Source organism: Rhinatrema bivittatum, chromosome 2, assembly GCF_901001135.1.
Source record: "Rhinatrema bivittatum chromosome 2, aRhiBiv1.1, whole genome shotgun sequence".
NCBI classification, from domain to species: domain Eukaryota; kingdom Metazoa; phylum Chordata; class Amphibia; order Gymnophiona; family Rhinatrematidae; genus Rhinatrema; species Rhinatrema bivittatum.
The window spans coordinates 452,842,925-452,863,081 of NC_042616.1; the positions used below are offsets into that span (position 1 = coordinate 452,842,925).

At 43.4% G+C, this 20,157-nt stretch overlaps 1 protein-coding gene across 1 annotated transcript in view; it reads left to right on the plus strand.

Annotated features, from left to right (window-relative positions):
• Positions 1 to 20,157, plus strand: part of POLDIP3 (DNA polymerase delta interacting protein 3) — a 93,926-nt gene that overhangs the window by 63,107 nt on the left and 10,662 nt on the right. Inside the window, exons 6-8 of the mRNA XM_029590370.1 lie at positions 6,896 to 6,973; positions 7,877 to 8,006; positions 9,469 to 9,535. Of these exons, the coding sequence (XP_029446230.1) occupies positions 6,896 to 6,973; positions 7,877 to 8,006; positions 9,469 to 9,535 (275 nt within the window). The remainder of the gene's footprint in view (positions 1 to 6,895; positions 6,974 to 7,876; positions 8,007 to 9,468; positions 9,536 to 20,157) is intronic.

Below are 20,157 nucleotides of genomic sequence, written 5' to 3' on the forward strand. Positions count from 1 at the left end.
CATAAGGTTTTAACAGCCCTGGAAACTTGTTACATAGATACAATCCTTCAACCGCTATTGGTTACCTGCGACGCGGGTAAAGCGTTTGATAGAGTGGCATGGCCCTTCCTAAAAAGAGTTTTACGAAGGATGGGTTTTGATGGGAAAATATTTGAATATATTACTCTTTTTTATATTCTAATCTGACTGCTAGAATTATGGTCAATGGTATACTGTCTGAGGAATTCACATTGACTAGAGGAACCAGGCAAGGCTGTCCTCTATCTCCTTTACTGTTTATACTTACAGTAGAACATTTGCTCCACAGACTGCGGGGAGACTCAGCGGTGACTGGTATCTCAGTGGGAACTCAACAATATAAAACTCTTCTATTCGCTGATGACATTCTTCTATTACTTACCAAGGCTTGGCGCTCACTCCCAGCAGCCATACAGTTTTTTTTACAATATCAACAGGTATCTGGCTTCAAGCTGAATTTGGATAAAACTGAGGCTTTGGACTTGATGGGTACACTACAAATTGATTGGCCAGATTTCCCTGTAAAGCGGGCGACTGATTCGATTAAATATCTAGGGATCTGGATCCATAAACATCCTAGACATTGGTATTTTTTTACATACGCCCTATAATAGAGAAAATAAAACAGAAATTACTTGGTTAGCAAACCCTTCCGTTGTCACTACAAGGCCATATAGCGGTTGTGAAAATGGTGATTGCCCCAAAACTTATAGATTTTTTTCCTCATGGTGCCTTGTTTCTTGCGGGCAAAAGATCGTCTGAGTCTACAAAAAATAATCAGGGAATTTTTATGGAAGGGTAAGAAAGCTTAACTTTCTTATGCTACTCTGTGCACACCTAAATCCCAAAGGGGATATGGCTTACCTGATTTCTGACTCCATTCTTGGGTGGCAATTCTTAGGTTTCTGGGGGACTGGTGCAACAACACCTCAGAATATACGGATGGGACTTTGGTGGCTAATATTTGTGACCCCCTAGATCCAAGTCTTGTTTTACATGTTTCCCCACGAGACCTACAGCATAAACATACGCAATACACTTTAATTAAAGTTACAAGACGGATTTGGAATGTGATCCGTAAGCTGCTACAATTGCCTACGCAACTCTCTCCGCATTTCCCTCTGCGAGGACCCTCAAAATAATCTTTAGCGATTCTACCTAAACACCATGGGTTTAAGGTGACCCACAATTGGAAATTGAAAGATTTAATTAACCCAGCTACTGGGAAGTTGTACACCTTTACCCAATGCCAAGCACTACTGGGTTTTCAACCTCAACAATTTTTATTGTACGGATATTTGAGAGATACCTGTCAAAACTTATTAAAAGCAGTTGATGGAGTAATTGATAACTCCATATGTAAAGGGTTGTTCACAAGTTTTGAGACACGTCTTGTTATACTATCATATTTATATGTCGGTAATCCCTTATTTTGTATATTCTAATTTGATAGCTAAATGGTCACAGGATTGTCAAGAAGAGATTACTAGCCATATGCCCAAAAACTGTTATATTGCCATACCAAAACTAACGAATAATGTGAGCCTTAGGGAATTTCCTCAAGGAATATTTCTCAGAATTATAGTTTCCCCGGCTAGAGCCTACCAAATGCATCTCATTACCTCAGACTTGTTTCTTAAATGTGGCGGCACACCGGCAACTCTTATCCACTGCTTATGGGAGTGCAAGGTAATTCAGTCAGATTATTTTTGGTATGGACATTTGTTGGTCATGCTCGTACTGTATTTTGAACAACGATATAGGGGAGAGTAGCTTAAATCATGACAATTTGGGGTTCTTCTCTAAAGCATGTTTGATAGCCAAAAAATGTACTCTGACCCGCTGGATAGACACATCCCCAGCGACTGGGGATGTGTGGAAATCTATGCTGATGGAACTTTATCAATTGGAACATGGCACCTTGTATCGTCGCTTCTCTCAAGTAAAAACGATTGTTCAAGGATGTATGGACTCCCTTTTATGAACACATGCTGAAGTTTGCCTGCAGGATAGCCCCATTGGGAACTGATTAAGGACTTATATGCTTTCTTTCCTTTCTTTTCTTTCCTTTTTCACATAATCGCTACCGGCTCTGGAAGGTGGAAGGCAAAACCATGGGCAATATTGGACTGGAATGAGTGAATTCTGCTGCTTTACTTGAAAGACTCTTCATGCACAATGCGCTGCAGAGATTTCGGGTGGGGGATGGGGAGGGAGGGGATTTTGTTTAGATAAAAGTATTATAAAATCAAGGAGACTGAAATCTGTACTGTGTTAAGTTGGTTTATTGTATCGTGACAGTTCTCCACAATAAAAATATTTGAAAAAAAAGTCATTCTCAGAACTTGTACTTTCATTTATTCCAAAACTAAAACCATATAGTCTCACATCAGTTAAGAATATGTATTACATCCTTTTGTCTGAATCCACAGAACCAAAAAGAACAGAAGTTCCACAGCTTAGATGTCAAGAGTGTTATAATTGTATTTACAAGGCTGGCTCAGTGGCAGTGCCATGCACTACCTTGTAGATGACCTCGATTCAATTACTGGGTTAGGTCTTCCATTCCTCAGGCCAGTCGGGGTGTGGGATGCTACAGTCTTCAGAGCTCCTGGGAAGAGGGATTTTTAGTTATCCCTCTGCAATGTCATCAGTTGGCCAGAGTTAGAGCTCAGTTACACAGTCACTTGTACCTTCTTTATCAGAAGGGAGTCCTGTTGAGCAGCCCCTGGTCAAGGTTTTCTGCTGTAGTGACTGGGCTTAAGTGAGTTAGGAGGGCAATATAAAATAGGGAAAAATTCAATGAGTCATTGTTTGTAAAGGTCCCTGATGCTGTAGCTCAAAGGAAGTCAGTTCTGACTTAAGTTAGAAGCCCAAAGGAGCAGGAAGAACTGCTGGGCAATTTTATTATTTTTTAACCAAGCAGCAAAGAATTCCAAAAGACTAAACAGTTTGCATTTTATGGTGCTAGTAAAAGGGGACTTCTAACATCCAAAACATCTCTCTCCAGATGGATCAGCCAAAGTATCTTTGAAGCAGATAGGTGATCTAGTAAGTTATCTTTATCCGTTTGTAAAGAAAACTCAAGTTTCTATAGAAAAAATATGTACAGTGCATTCAGAAAGTATTCAAACCCCTTAACTTTTTCCACATTTTGTTACTTTACAGCCTTATTCTAAAATGGATAATATGCATTTTTCCCCTCTTCAATCTACACACAATACCCCATAAAGACAAAGCAAAATTGGGTTTGTAGAAATTTGTGTGAATTAATTTAAAAAAAAAAAAAAAATCACATTTACCTAAGTATTCAGACCCTTTACTGAGCACTTTGTTGAGGCACCTTTTGCTACAGTTACAACCTCAAGTCGTCTTGGATATGATGCTACAATGTTGGCACACCTAGATTTGGGGATTTTCTCCCATTCTTCTCTGCAGATGCTTTCAAGCTCTATCAAGTTAGATGGGGGGAGCATTGATGCACAGCCATTTTCAGGTATCTCCAGAGATGTTCAGGTCTGGGCTCTGGTTCGGCCACTCAAGGGCATTCATAGACATGTCCCAAAGCTGTACCTGCATAGTCTTGGCTGGGTGCTTAGGGTAGTTGTCCAGTTGAAGGAATTGTAGCACTAGTTTGATGTCCAGAATGCCTGGAGCAAGTTTTCATCAAGGATCTCTCTGTTCCGTTTACCTTTCCCTTGATCCTGACTAGTCTCCTAGATTCTGCAGCTGAAAAACATCCCCACAGCATAAACAGTGCCTGGTTTTCTCCAGACATGCCGCTAGGCATTCGAGCCAAAGAGTTCAGTCTTGTTCCTCATGCTCTGAGAGTCCTTTAAGTGTCTTTTGGCAAACTCCAAGCAGACTATCATGTGCCTTTTACTGAGGAGTGGTTTCCATCTGGCCACTCTACCATAAAAGCCTGATTGGTGAAGTGCTGCAGAGATGGTTGTCCTCCTGGAATATTCTCCCATCTCCACAGTGGAACTCTGGAGCTCTGTCAGAGTGACCATCAGGTTCTTAGTCATTTCCCTGCCCGAGACCCTTCTCTCCTGATTGCTCAGTTTGGGCAGGGCGGCCAGCTCTGGGAAGAGTCCTGGGGGTTTCAGACTCTTCTATTTAAGGGCCTGATTTACTAAGGCTTTTCTCCCAGTCTGAGTCTATGGGAAAAAATGCATAGTAAATGAGGTTCTAAGAATGATGGAGGCCACTATGTTCTTCAGGACTTTCAATGCTGTAGTAATTTTTTTGTACCCTTCTCAGATCTGTGCCTTGAACCAATCCTGTCGTGGAGGTTTACAGACAGTTCCTTTGATTTTCATGGCTTTGATTTTGCTCTGACATGTCCTGTCAACTATGGGACCTTATATAGACAGGTGTGTGCCTTTCCAAATTATGTCCAATGAATTGAATTTACCACAGATGGACCTCAACTTTGACTGTCATAGCAAAGAGTCTGAATAGTTATGTAAATTTGGTATTTCAGTTTTTTGTTTTTAATTAATTTGCACAAATTTCTACAAACCTGTTTTTGCTTTGTCATTATGGGGCATTGGTGTAGATTGAAGAGGGAAAAAATGCATACTATCTATTTTAGAATAAGACTGTAAAGGAACAAAATATGGAAAAAGTGAAGGGGTCTGAATACTTTCTGAATGCACTGTATGGTGGCAACATATTCACAAAGCACTATAGGATAGACAAATGGTTTTACTGCAGCAATGACATGTGGGAGAAAAGCACTACAAACTGCAGTGAACCCATCCCTTTTAAGGTACTGCTTCTCAGAGTCGCAAGGTGTACACTGGGAAGAGTCTCTAACAGGACTAGAGTTTTCATTCGCTGTTTGTTTTTACTCTGTTAATTCTCATACCAGTATACGCTGTCCTGCACAATATCTTGATGATCATCTTATGCTCACCTAGATTACTTGTCTGTTGTTGATCAAAATATAATTTTAGCTGTAAATAAAAGTATCGTTTCTCTTGAGTTCTATCATAAATCCAGCTAAAACAGAAATTGTACATCTTATTTCTATTTCGGAATCCTCTATCTGTCCTCCTTCTCATTTTCTGTTTAATGGTACATCTATTCCAATCTCTAGTTATGCAAAAAATCTAGGAGTAATTATCAATACAGACTTATCTATGAAACAACATATTTCATCAGTAACAAAAAATTCCTTCTACAAATTACAACTTCTAAAACGTCTTTGACCACTACTCTTCCTCCATGATTTTCGCACGGTTCTTCAATCTCTAATCTTTTCAGGTCTCGATTACTGCAACTCTCTCTATCTAGGTCTTCCCGATAATACTATCCACTCATTACTCCCTAGTCCGGAATGCTGCAGCACGCGTTTTATCAGGTACTTCTATCAGAAATCATATCTCTCCAGTTCTACAGGATTATCACTGGTTACCAATAAAATTCAGAATACAATATAAAATCCTTACCATTATCCACTCTCTTAATTACAATTCCTCTTCTACCTGGCTCTGCTTTTTACTCCGTGTTTATAAACCCACCAGACACCTGAGATCCCTGTCAAAAATCCTTTTGGACATTCCTTCACCTTGATTAGCTAGACTTGACATTACAAGGAAAATGTCCTTTTCAGTAGCAGGCCCCACCTTTTGGAATGCACTACCCGATTCACTATGATTACTATCAAACCGAATACAATTCAAGAAATCCTTAAAAACATATTTGTTTCAGAATGCTTTCAAAATTACATCTACTAAACACTAATTTCTTCATTTACACATCCTGGAAATTCCCCTCCTATTAATCCTTATGTATATTTGGAAAAATACCTTCCCTAAACTTCTTTTCCCCTGACATTTGCAGTGGCTACTAGTTGACACCTAATTATTGTTTTGGTATGTTTACGTTTTTGATAAATTACTAATTTTATTTTATTATGAGATTTATGTACATTTTTTGCTATTTTATGATTTATATTTATGTAAACCGTTTTGACTAAACTTTGTTTGTAAAAGTGGTATAAAAACTCTTTTAAATAAATAAATATGAGCTTCCAATGCTAGGGAAGCTCTCAAAAATGAGGCAGGAAGTGGCTGGGATGGTAATGTCATCTTGAGGTTCAGAGTCTGCTCGAAACTGTAAGCAGGAGGTGCTGTTGGTCTTTACGCCACAGTGGTACACAGCCCAAGGTGCACACTGTTGTGAGAACAAGAGCTAATGGCAAATGAAAATTCCATTATATATCACGTTAGTGTAGCCTTGCATTTGCTTGTCCCACTGCAGTGGTGTTTGTCTTGTGTTGGTGCCAGTCACTCTGCAGTGGCTGAGATTTCTGTTGTGTGTTGCTGGAACTCGATGAGGTCCGGTGATCCTCTTGCTTTAGTTTATAGATCTTGGATAATGACCCATAGTGGGTGAATAAACACCAGTCAATGGTGGTTTTCAGACCCTTTCCCTTGCAGCTCTTGGTGTAGTAATATGCAGTGACATAACAGTAATCAACTGGCAGTTAACAGGATCTGAGGGAAATATTTCTGTTCTGTGTGGCATTGCTTTTATTGGGGGGGGAGGGAGTGTCTGTTCTCTGACTTTCTTGTAGCAGAACATGCTAACCCTGCAGACAGTGGAATTCCAGCATTTGAGAATTAATTCCTAAGTCAGAAACATACTGGATAACTTTGTAACTTATCTTTAAAATTAATGTTTAACCTGTTGCCTAAGTCACTAGAAAATGATATCCTTGCTTAAACTGCACTGCTTCCCAAAAAAATAGAGACGACTTCTTAGATTTGAGCTGTGAGTTAGGGTATCTGCAGCCCAGGATTGTCTTCATGTTGAGCTCCAATGGTCTTCGTTTTCTACATGAAGTATTTATGCTTTCTGTTTGCAGCCAATATATAGCCCTTTGGAAGGTACCAAGATGACTGTGAACAACCTCCATCCTCGCGTCACAGAGGAAGATATTGTGGTGAGTGACACAATGTAACAAAATTAGCAGCCTGCCTGACTGCAAGAAGTTGCTGAGATGTAGGTTGTTATCCTTAGAGTTTGCCTGGGGGTTTCCAGTACTTTCCAGCAGTCCCTCCTTTGGAGAAGATCAAAGGCAGAGATGCACACTTAAATTTTTAAGGGCCACAAATGGTTCTGATGTTCACAATATCCACCATGAATAGTCGCAGATCTCTTTGCATACACTTACATATTGTCAGTGGACTGAAAAGCAGACTTTCTTTTGGCACTCAAGCAGCAATGTTTCTCATCTCCTAAGGTTGCCTGCCTGTTTTTAACTTGTGTGCTATAGGTTGCCTGCTTCACTAGGCAGAGAGGCCTGCTGGTACAGTGCTTACAGCCTCTGGGGGAAGGAGACACGGCTCCGGCAGTGGTGCTGATGGGAGCTGGCGGAATAACAGAGGTGGCGGTTGCTTTTGAACAAGCTGCCTCCTGCTGCCTTCTCTGGTTTTACTGCTGCACATGAACAGCTTGGGGAACAAGGAGGGAGGGAGGTGAGAGCAGCAATGCTGACAAGACTAAAAGAGGAAGAATGGAATGGTGCCCACCACTGAGGCACTACTGAATTGGGATGTGCTACCAAAGCTTACCAGTGGGTTCCCCTCTCTCACACCCCTTCCCTCCATGCTGTTTTTTTGGATGGGACATGGTGTTGCTGTTGTAGCCATCTAGTTACAGTAAGAAATGAAACCAATGCTCCATCAGGCTTGGCCACCAAGGTTATGGCCTGGTGTGCTTGGAACCTGAAAGAGCTGTCTGCTCCCTGCATTCAGTTTTGCTGCTTGATTGTGAACATCTGGAGTTATCTGTGCTGCTTCCGTGTACAGTGTTATCCCACTGTGATTTACATTGTCCCTTTCAGGAACTGTTCTGCGTTTGTGGCGCTCTGAAGCGAGCTCGCCTCATCCAGCCAGGTGTCGCAGAGGTGGTGTTTGTGAAGAAGGAAGATGCAATCAGTGCATACAAGAAATACAATAACAGATGCTTAGATGGTAAGGGGTAGGGGGTATTGGCTCACCATCCAGTGATGACAGCCTTTATGCTTGTCATGTCCAGTAGCAGTTAAGGCACTAAACTGGGAGTCCTATAGGAATTGGTGGGTTCTCATTCCCAGTCCTGCCACCAATTTCAGACAAGTATATGTTTTTTTTTTTATTTTTGTGTGTATATTTCTCCTTGCATTTGAGTACCTGTGCTTTATCCTTTAACTTTGTAGTGTGAGAGAACTGATGTGTAAACTCACTACTCTACAGAGTTGGTCATGACTGGAAAGCATACTGGGGTCGTGCTTGGAAAAGAAACTATGACCTGTTTTGTAGTTTCATCTGTGCTGTTTGGTAGGGTTGGGATGCATCACAAGAGTGCTGTTCCTTGGCCACAGGAGGAAGACTGGTTGCCACACACTTTGGGGGATTCTGGTTAGCAGGAGAGAGTCAGTTCTTGGAGGATGCTTAATTTTTAGCCCTTTGATCATCTGAAAGGAGCCATAATGTAGAAGGATAAACTCAAAATTTAACTAACAAAATTATTATAAATTATAATTTCTCATTACACCAAATGCAAAAGCATTGTCAGTGTATACTGTGTAATTTGTGTACTGGGGACAGTAAGGAGATGAGAAGTTTTCTCTTGGGTGTAGATGTATCCTCACTGGGATGGATTTGGGGTTGATGTTCATGATCAGGTACATTACAAGGTTTGGACCCTGATAAAAATGGAAAAAACTTCTTAAACTCACATTTATAATGCAAAGACATGAAAGAAATAGGCAATTCTATAACATGATTAGTGCCACAGACCCTTGTAGGGAAGGGGGTACAGTGGATTTTTGGAACAATGGCCCTCCTTTAAAAACAAACAAAAAAAATTGTATCAAATCTTCCAATTTTCCTTTTCATGTTTCCTCAGCATGGAGGTTAAAAAAAATATAAACTGGACATATAAAAGGTCCAGTAGGCAAAGGTTTCTTCTTGGAGGTTTCCCAAGAAATGGATCCTATATGAAAAGCTGGGGGGAAGGGGTTGCTTCCCCTAGAAAAAATGAACAGTTAAGTTATTTAGAGGAGATTTTATTTTAGAGGAATCTTCTCTGCTTAAAAGAAATGGGAGCTAATATGGCTGGGGCTGCCCCGCCAGTAAGCATCCTAGGGATTTTCTGGGCCTCTCATTGTCAGAGGCTTGGATGTGATCCTGCCTTATGTGAGACTTTGGTTAAGTCACTCTGCCTTCACGTATCATTATTTATCAAGGCAGAAGATTACATTAGCCTATCTCTGCTGCTCCACTTTTAACTGTCCTGCAGCATGCAAAACCAGCACACCCAAAACCCCATCTTTATGTCCACTTCCAGGATCCTGTGTGAATAAAATCTGCTGTATTAATGCAAATGTTTGTTTTGCTGAGACACAGGAGGATGCGTGTTCTGCCTTCTGAGCCATTTGTTCTTATGTTCTAGGGCAGCCAATGAAATGTAATCTTCACATGAACGGGAATGTCATTACTTCAGACCAACCCATCCTTCTGTACGTATCCCAGCTTTGTCATGCTCGAGAAGAAATTGGAGGGAATGGGAATTGAGTTTTGGGGAGGCATTGAAAAAAAACTAGGGGACCATTTATCCAGTGAGACTGAAGGAAGACTTCATTCTATTAAGTGCAGCCTTCAGCCCACAAGAAAGGTAGCAAAATGGTGCAGAGCCTGTAACACAACCCCTGAATAGAGGCTTAATGAACACAAAATATACTCCCTGGAAGAAAGATGGGGAAAAAGGGGCTTGATAGAAATATTCAAATATTTAGCCAGCAAGAAGATAGCATTTTCCATACAAAAAGATAGTCAGTGACAAGGGGACATAAGTTTTTTCCATCGATAAGCAGTCTGAATTAGCCATGCTGTCGTGGGTGACGTCATCCGATGGTGCACAATGTGAAGCTTTCTCGAAGTGGCAGTTTTGCTGCTCTGCTCATGCGGGGCAGTACCCGCGCGGTCAACCGAAGTCTAGTCTGAGTTCTTTTTTCTGTGCTATTGCACGGACAGGAGTCTCCTCAGAATTAGATTTTCTCTCAGTTTCGTGTCAATGACCCAAAACAGCATTTTTCAGTGCTACACCATGTCTAAGAAGCAGCCTGGATTTAAATACTGCCAGTGTTGAAAAATGTCATCAACAGACTGACATAACTATTGTTCTCACAGGACAAGCAGGATCGTAGTCCTCACATATGGGTGACATCATCAGGATGGAGGCCCACCTTCTTGCACTAATCCCCGCTGCAGACACTCTGGAGGCAGTGTCAAAAATATCATGGGCAAGCGCGGACCTCATACTTGCCAGCATCTAGGCCTTTCTGAGCCAGAGCGTTAAGTGGATCCTGGAATTGTTCTGGTAAAGATTCAGAGAAATCTTGGATCTTCTTGAACATGTCTCTGTTATACTGGGTCATGTATAACTGGTAGGAAGCAATGCGAGAAATAAGCTTAAAGCCATGGAAGACACGCCTGCCAAAAGCATCCAGGGACCTCTGTTCCTTCCCTGGAGGTATGGAGGAATGAGGTTTAGAACGTTGTGCCTTCTTCTGGGCTGACTCCACAACCACAGAATGGTGATCCAACTGTGTTCTTTGAAACCCAGGGGCTGTCTGGACAAGGTAGGTGGCATCTGTCTATCGGTTGACAGGTGGTACCGAGCCTGGGTGCTCCCAATTCCTTTTCAGCAGGTCAATTAGGATTTCATGACTAGGAATAGACATGATTTCCTTTGGGGCATCAAAAAAGGGAGTACTTCCAGCATTTTGTGTCTTAAATCCTCTTCCGTCTGGAGCTGAAATGGAATTGTCTCAGACATTTCTTTAATAAAATTAATAAAGGACAGTTCCTCTGGAGGAGAACATCTTCTCTCCTCAGGTGGAGATGGCTCTAAAGGTAAGTCATCAGTATCCTGGGAAGAATCATTGGACCAAGGATTGTAAGGCTGATCAGCAGCTCCCATAGGATCTCCAGAGGGGAGTAATGGTGCTATTCCAGATGGACCAGGCTTAGGCATTGACAGCATCGGCGGAGGCACTGACGACATCGATGGCGGTATGGATGGAGGCATAGGCACCGATAGAACCAGCGACATCGATGGATGAGTCGGTGGCAAGATCCCAGGCGGCGGTATGGATATTGGTGTTTCTTCGTCCTCCGATGACAAAGGTATCGGCATGGAAGGCGGTGGACATACTGGTGTCCTCAGTTCCAGTGGCAGAAGAGCACAGATCAACGCATCCAGCCTGCCGAGCAGCGGTGCGAGTGCCGTGGGAATCGGGTCAGTGACTGGGGCTGGCATCAGCATCGATGGAGGTTGAAAGCCCGCAGTGCCTTACCGATGGCCTCTTGGATCATCCGATCCAATTCCTCGCGGAAGCCTTGGGGCATGGAACCCCAGCTCGGGAGTAGGAGGCAACACTGGCGTAGCCGGAGGGTCCACCGGTGAAAGTGGAATCGCGGCTCCCAGCACCGATGAAAGTGGGGAAATCCTCGGTGACCCAGTCGCAGAGGAGGATGGGGCTTCTCAGGACGGTATTTCTTTATCAGTGGCTCTGTCGATGCTGATGCCAAGGGCTTGCCTGGATCAGCGGACTGAGCCTTCCGATGACGGTGTCGATGCTTTTCATGATGTTCTCCTCGGTCCTTCTTCTGAGGTGATGAGGAAGAGGTCGACACCTTTGGAATAGACGATGCCGGTCGGACAGCACCGGTGTCCCGCTGCTGGCAAGAGGTTGATGGCACCGGCTCAGACAAAGTCGAAGCAGTCAATGGAGTCAGGGTTTTTGACTGAAAAAGAAACTCCATTTTTTCTGAGCGGGCCTTACGACCCTTCGGTGTCATTTGGGCACATTTGGTGCAAGTTAGCATGTCATGGTCGGACCCTAAACACAATACACAAACGCTATGCGGGTCTGTGATGGACATTTTCCAAGGACAGTCGGGGCACTGACGAAAACCTGACGCCATGGCTTCGACTAAAATATAGCCACGGTGCAGTCGATGGTAGGCCCCAAAGGGAAAACTCGACGGGAATGGACCGCAATGAGGGTAAAACCTTACCTTTTGACCGCGGAGTATTGTTATCGATAGGGGGACCCCTATGGGGTAGAAATTTTTTAAAGAAGTTCCGTGAGGAAAATTCCTGTCAGGAATCTCTAGAGAGCTCCTTGACCCGCTTGGCTACTGCTGCGTGGAAAAAAAAAAAGAGACTGAAGGGGGACCCCTGCTGGATGCAGGGTTAGTGCCATGCTGGGCATGCCCAGTAGGTGCCAGTCAAAGTTCTAGAAACTTTGACAGAAGTGTTCCGTGATTGGGCTCCATCCTGATGATATCACCAATATGTGAGGACTAATATCCTGCTGTCCTGTGAGAACACCTGTTACAGGTAAGCAACTCTGCTTTATATCTGTCTAAGGCCCGAGCACGATCAAGCTAACTACAGGGACTGTGTCCACATGTCAATGAGAGCTAGGCGCCTGAGGGCCGAGAAGATTGCCAGACTCCAGAAACAAGACTACAACTCTTCCCCATTGAGGAATTACGCTCTTTTGCCAAGGCACTCACACATTTGTCACCAGGCCCAAAACTGCAGAATCAGCCAAAGCAATAGTGAGCTGCATCAGTGGAGCCTTCAAAGTTCCACAATATACTGAAACACTATCCTGTTCTACTATAGGTAAACCTTCAGCTTTGGAGCCATGGATGCGTGGAACGGCATCTGCACTGTCTATGCCACACCCTGAGATCACACCGTAAAGCTGTGTCGAAGCAACACACGACTCGACATTTATTTATTTATTTATTTAAAATTTTTATATACCGACGTTCATCCGGGATATCACATCGGTTTACAGTGTAACTGAAACAGGCGCCTGGGATGGCGGTTTACATCGAACAGATATAACGAATTTAACATATGAACAAATGAGGAGGGGGAAAAGAGGAGGGAAATAATTAAACAAAACTTATGAGCAAAATTTACAAAAATATATAGAGTATCACTATGTACAAAGTATTCATAAATACAACAATGCCATGGAAATACAATTGTGTAGAGTTATAAGGGAGGAGGGGGATGGGGTGGGGGTGGGGGGTGTAGGAGGGGAGGAGGGGTGGATGGGGTAAAAGGAGAAGGCGAGCTGAGACATGACTCGACATAGTGTCAGCTTCACAAACAACTTCGTCTCATGATTGACACGCATAGAAGACAGTGTCTCAGATGACGCACGCCATACATCCAAAGCAGTTGACGCATTACGTATCATCATCTGTGTTGAAGGATGCAAGACCGATGCAAGACATGTCGAATCAATCAATGCAGCAAGACTCTACTCATGTTGTCCAACCAAAGTAGACAATATGGACATTTTCTAGGAATCTCGTGAGATTTCTATGTCCATTAAGGGACCCCCACACCTCGAGATTCTTTAAAGAAAAAGAAACCAGAAGAACCCCACAGAGAATATTACATAGAGGTAGAGTCTATCCTGCAATCTTACTCAGACCATTTGTAGGAGTCCCCTCAAAGACCACTTTCTGTGAGTTCCTCGAGTTCTTCTCAGAGTGGAATTAGATTTTACTCTGATCTTTCAAGAGAATCCCTCAGAAGACAAAACCAATCTCCTTTTCAGAAAGAGCTGGTCCCAAGTGAAAAATCATACTGGGAAACACCTGTGCCTTCTCCTATTCATTGTCCCCCAGCCCTTGGACATTGTTCGAGCAGCTATACCAGCTAAGGGACATGGACTACCATTATCCACTTCGCTTGCATATCCCGCAGATAAGACACGCCCTCCCCTATCTCCAGGCTCTGTCATCTCAGGCAGTGCATCAAATTACATCCATTATAACCAACCTATTTGCCTCATTGCATCCGAATATGCCCGTTCTGTCATTCCCTTTTCAGCCAATGGAGCAGATTGAAACAGGGACATCTCCGCCAACATCACTCGGAGGGGTCAGTTCTATGGACTCTTCGCCTTGGAGCTATCAGAGCCCTTCAGCTCTACAGGGCAACACATTCCCCCGGCTTCTCCACAATCAAAGGGATCTCCCCTCCCATCTCCATCTTCATCCATGGAACTACCCTAGGACTCTCCGGAAGAACCACTGGAGCCCACATCTCTGGAGGATCTTACCTACTCCAGATTTGTGGAGGAAATGGGCAACACTTTTAAGGGTTGAGGTGCGAAAAATTCCAGACACCCACGTGGAGGATTTCTGGTATCCTTAAAATCTTATTGATACCCTCTGAACCATCAGAGTTCCCATCTTACAAACTCTTGGACTCTGTTTCACTGAAGTCTTGGGAGTTCCCACATTCGAATGTGCCAGTGTCCAGGAAACTAGACCTCAAGTTTCATTTAAAAAAATCCAAGGGTTACGGAGTAGTTTGCTTACCCCATGCTTCTGTTGTGGTGGAATCTGCAATGAAAAAGGTGAAAAATTTGAAACTTGATTCTAATACGCCACTTGGGAAGGATAATAAGGTTTTAGACGACTTACAAAGCTCCATGCTCACCTCCTGTATAGAACAGCACCAATTCTACAGGGTGCAATATTTATACGAATGCCTCCAACAACTTGCACTCAGAAACTGAAGAGCAGATTACCCCTCGGCCTTTTCAAGATCTAGAGGAAGGCCTCAGACATTTTCTACACTCCATGTATGAAGCATTTGATACCACAATTCATACATCAGGGACCTCAATTGCAGCTCATTGGCTAGCTTGGCTGAGAGCAAGCGCCATATGAAAGGATGTCCATGACAAGCTAGTGGACCTTCCATGTCTGGTAGACAACCTGTTTGGGGACAAACAGAGAAACAGTTGCTCAAATAAAGGAACAAAATGTGGTGGTTCAATCGCTCATATTGCCAACTGACCCGCAGACCCCCCTACAAGCGATACTATTCTCTGTTTTAAAAACTCATACTTTCAAAAGAAGCCATACAAGCAGTACTTTCAGTACTGGACACCGTTGCACCAGCAATCTCCACCAGCGCAACCAGAAGTGCCAAGCCTAGCTTTTAATATTTTAGATATGTCTCCACTTCAGTAAAGAATTGGAAAAGACCGTGGCATCTATTCCTTGTTGTTTTCCTAGTACAACTGTCAATACAACCACCAAGACGACCATAGAGTTATCCAAACCTTCTGACGCAAGAGGGACGAACCAGTCTATATTCACTCCACTTCTAGCTTCATCTGACTGTGTGGATGTTGAGTACAAAGTCTTAGCATTGTTGAAGCTGCAAACAACCCATACAAGAAGTCCTGCTCTCTGCCAGGAAACCTTCAATTCATAGAAACTATTCTTTCAAATTGAAATGCTACTTCAGTTGGCGCATAACACACACTCTGGACCTTTTCACGTGCCCTCTGGATCAGCTGCTCAATTACTTATACCATCTGTATTGGACAGGTCTGAAGACATCCTCGATCAGAGTTCACTTAAGCACTATCGCGATATACCACTGCCAAATTAACGCCCTTTCCATCTCACTACACCACCTCATATCAAGATTCATGAGGGGTCTATTTCAGCTTCTCCCTCTTCTTTGAAAACCTCCAGTTTTATGGGATATTAAAACAGTTTTAGGGGCCCTTATGGAAAGTACCCTTTGAACCACTAGATAGCTCGTCTAAAATTACTGTCATGAAAGGTTTTGTTCTTAATTGCCTTACATTGGCACAGGGAATGAATGAGCAACAGGCCTTAGTGCACACCTCACCTTATGTATAATTCTTCCATGATAAAGTAGTCCTCCGACCACACCCAAAATTTCTACCAAAGGTGGTCTCTGTCTTTCATTTAAATGAAACAATCATGCTACCAACTTTCTTCCTAAGCCTCACCAGAATGAGCAAGATAAAACTTTACATTCATTAAATTGTAAACAGGCCTTAGTTTATTGCAAACAAAGAACACAGAGCCATAGACAATTTCAACAACTGTTTTTCATTCAACCTCAATAACCTAGGAGTAGCAGAAACTAAAAGAATTCTGTCTGATTGGATCACAGACTGCATACAATTCTGCTATTTTACCGTCTAAGGCCAAGGGTACACCAAGTTAGATCTACTGCCTCCTCTATAGCGCACTTGAAAAACATGACCATTGTGGACATCTGCAAGGCTGCAACGTGGACATCCATGCACACTTTCACAGCCTACTATTGTCTGGACCAGCTCTCAGCTTCCGACATTTTGGTGGGAAGAGCAGTTTTGAGTTCTATCCGGTCAGTAGAGAGTACCACCCAGGAAGGGTTGCAAAAACAAAAAAAAAATTCTTCCAGCGAAAGGGCAGCATGTTGCAACTTTTAGCTTGGGACCCTTCAAGATAGCATGGCTAATTCAGACTGCTTATCAACGGAAAAAAGCAAGTTTGCTTGCCATAAACGGTGTTTTCCGTAGCTAGCAGGATGAATTAGCCTTGTGTACTCACCTTCCTTCCTGGCGGTTTCTACATTCCACTGGACATAATCCCTATTCTTTTTTTTTTTTTTATTCAAACAATTTTTATTGAGCAACAGTGAAACAAAAGAAGCAAAGCCGCCGGGCTGTGTGGACACTTCCACAGCCCCGGGGCAAATACATTTAATAGTCCAATTCAGCTCATTTTAGAGTCTCACAACTTCTCTCACCCTCCCCTCCTCTCAACCCAACCCCCCCCCCACCTATTGTCAAAAGCTACTATTATATAAAATGTCCAGTTACACTCCACAAGTGTCCATTAGCTTACAGGTCAGTCAGTATAAAACCACGGTCACCCGTTGAGCACCAAGCTTCTAGAACGATGTGGCAAAGCCTGCAGGTAAGCATCCCAAATCCGCAAGAACTGGCGTCGACGATGCGGACAGATTTTAGACTCCAAATTGTCCATTTGCATCATGCGATGAAGGTGAATCTGCCAAGTCCAAATAGAAGGTGGTTCCCGCTCCCGCCAATTAAGCAATATGACTTTCTTTCCCACCGCCGCAGCTTTCTTTAAAAACAAACGGGTACATTTATCTTGGACAAGCGGTCGAGGAATGCAGTCAAATAAAAGCATGTAAAGAGAAAATGGTAAATTAATACGCAAAATTTGCCTCAAGTAACACACAATCTTACCCCAATAGGTTTGAATAATGGGACATGCCCAGAAAACATGAGACATGGTACCTATGGCAGAGTTGCAGCGCAGACAATTTGCCGTTGGACACAATTTGGCCCGGAACGCAAGGTGTGGGGTGATATAGGCTCTCCGCAGAAATTTGAACTGCATTTCCCGATAATACATGTTGCCAGTAACTGTAGTCACATTTTTCATACATGCCGTAAAGGCTGCTTACCGGCACACGGAAATCCCCATCTCGCCCCCAGCGTTCCACTGAAATCTGCATGGTATCAGAAGCATACCCTTTAAGCAACCGCTGATAAAACCGAGAAAGGGAGGTCCCTCCACTGCAATCGAAATGAAAGAAGCTGTTGAGGGCTTGAACATGTTCAGGCGTTTTAGTGGAAGAGGGCAAAGACAGTATGTAATGTCGTGCTTGCAAATAACTAAAGAATTGACTGCTTGGTATCTTATATAAGTCTCTAATTTCCTCAAAGGTGAGCATCTCGCCCGTGAGGTTTAACATATGCCCTACTTGAACTATACCTTTGGATTGCCACTCTCGAAATCCCTGGGACTGGTCACCAGGTATGAAATCTGGGTTTCCCATTAAGGGCAACAGACATGCACACTGAGTAGGAACATGTAATTGTGACGTCAAAAATCTCCAAGCTTCCCGAATCGGGCGTATAAGCTGATTTTGCAGCAAGGCACTAGGAAGAGCCTGCCTCTCACACATAAGCACATATTTAAGATCTAAAGGCGCAACCAGCGTGCTCTCTGCAATGTAGCTAATAAAGTGCGATTCTCCCATCAACCAGTCCCGGACTATTCTAAGATTAGCTGCTAGATTGTAATGGAACAAATCTGGGACTCCCATCCCCCCAAGGCCCCATCTTAATTTGAGCCATGCCAGGGGTATTCGCGCCTTCCTACCCCTCCAAAGAAAAGCTCGCATAAGAGTTTCAATGGCCTTCAAGTCGCTGCGTTTGAGAGATAGTGGGAAGTTCTGCAGAATATATAACCACTTGGGTAAAAGAATCAACTTAAACAAATTAATTCGTCCCCCCAAGGATAAGGGTAACTCTCGCCACTGTGTCAACTTTTCCCGCGTGCGCGTCATTAAGCTCGCTACGTTAAGCGAATAAATGGTTGCCAATTCAGACGACAACTGTATCCCCAGATACTTAATCGATGAACCTGCCCATTTCAAAGGAAAGAGCCCCCTCCAGTCCTCCCGAAGTGTCGAGGGAAACGCCAGCGCCTCTGATTTGTCCCAATTAATGCGCAACCTCGAAAACAAACCAAAGTCCCGGAACAGGTCCAAAAGCGCCGGCAGTGAACGCTGCGGAGTCGTAAGAAATACCAGGACATCATCCGCAAAAGCGGCATACTTAAAAATCTCCTTCTGGGTTCCCGAGTGAAACTGCACTCCCCGGATATTCGATTGTGCCTGAATAGCTAGCAGTAATGGTTCCATAGTGAGCAAGAAAAGCAAGGGTGATAGCGGGCATCCCTGTCGGGTACCACACAACACCGGGAAAGGATCAGACAACACCCCATTCACCAACAGCAAGGCTACCGGATCATGGTATAAAAGCTGTATGGCTTGTAAGAAAAACCCATCAAACCCCATCAAAGGGAGCAATCGAAACAGATAACCCCACTCTACCCGATCAAACGCTTTTTCAGCGTCCAAACTAGCCATAAGGTAAGGGGACTCAGAGCGCTGACAGAGTGTCATTGCCGCAACTACTCGTCGAATGTTAGTAAGAGCATAGCGCCGCTTTACAAAACCCACTTGTCCCGGCTTGATCAAGTTAGGCAAAACATCTCCCAAATGTTCCGCCAAAATTTTAGCCAAAATCTTGTGGTCCGTATCTAGTAGAGAAATGGGGCGATACGACTCTGGTAACAGCGGATCCCTACCAGGTTTCGGAATAAGAGTGATATGCGCTTTATTACCTAAGAAAGGGAAAGAGCCCTGCTCAATCAAAGCACTATACACTAATGGCAAGAAGTCAGTCAGAGGCTCTATTAAACATTTATAAAATTCTGTGCCATATCCATCAGGGCCAGGTGCTTTCAATTTCTTAGCTCTAACAATCGCCATACGCACCTCTATTGGTTTAATGGGTTCATTTAATCTACGTTGCTGTTCTACGGTGATAGAGGGGAGATCAATACACTCCAAAAAATCTTCCCAAGCGTTAGAACTCCAGCCCTCAGACTTATAAAGCGACGAGTAATATTTATGAAAAGTGGCTAGAATTTCCGAAGTGGTATTAACTACTGAGCCACCCTTTGACTTTAAAGCGGGGATGTAACGTGAACCCCTTGCCGATTTCACCAAATTAGCCATCAGCTTCCCCGGTTTGTTTCCAAATTTGTAAAATTGCAATTGGTAAAATAACACACTTTTCTTTGCCCTTTGATGGAGAAGCGAGTTTACTGCTGTCTGCAGGACCACAAAAGATTTTTTATGCTGCGTAGATGGCTGCCGTACTAGATTTTGTTTAGCCTTCTGGAGCTGCGCACTAAGAGACAGGAGCCTTTTATCTAATGATTTCCGCCGAAAAGCCAAGTAAGAGATTATGTCGCCACGCAGCACTACCTTGGCTGTTTGCCAAAACAAAATAGGATCATTATTGTGTTGTGCATTTAATTCAGCATACTCCTCCCATCTCTTCCTCAAATACTCCTGAAAGGAGTTATCCTCAGCTAAAAAGTAGGGATACCTCCATGTCCTTGTAAGGGGGGCTGGGCCCGCTGTAATTAATTCCAACCGAATAGGCGCATGATCTGAGAGGACCACGTCTCCAATGGCCGCCTCAGCAACTTTAGAAAAAAAATGTGAGCTGACCAGAAAATAATCTATGCGTGACTGGGTCGCATGCGCCCTAGCTACATGGGTAAAATCTTTCTCAAAAGGGTGAAGAATTCGCCAAGAGTCAATAAGATGTAAAGCATTTTCTAAACTGCGAAGTCCTGCACTGGGTGTTCCCCGGGCCGAGTTGCTCGA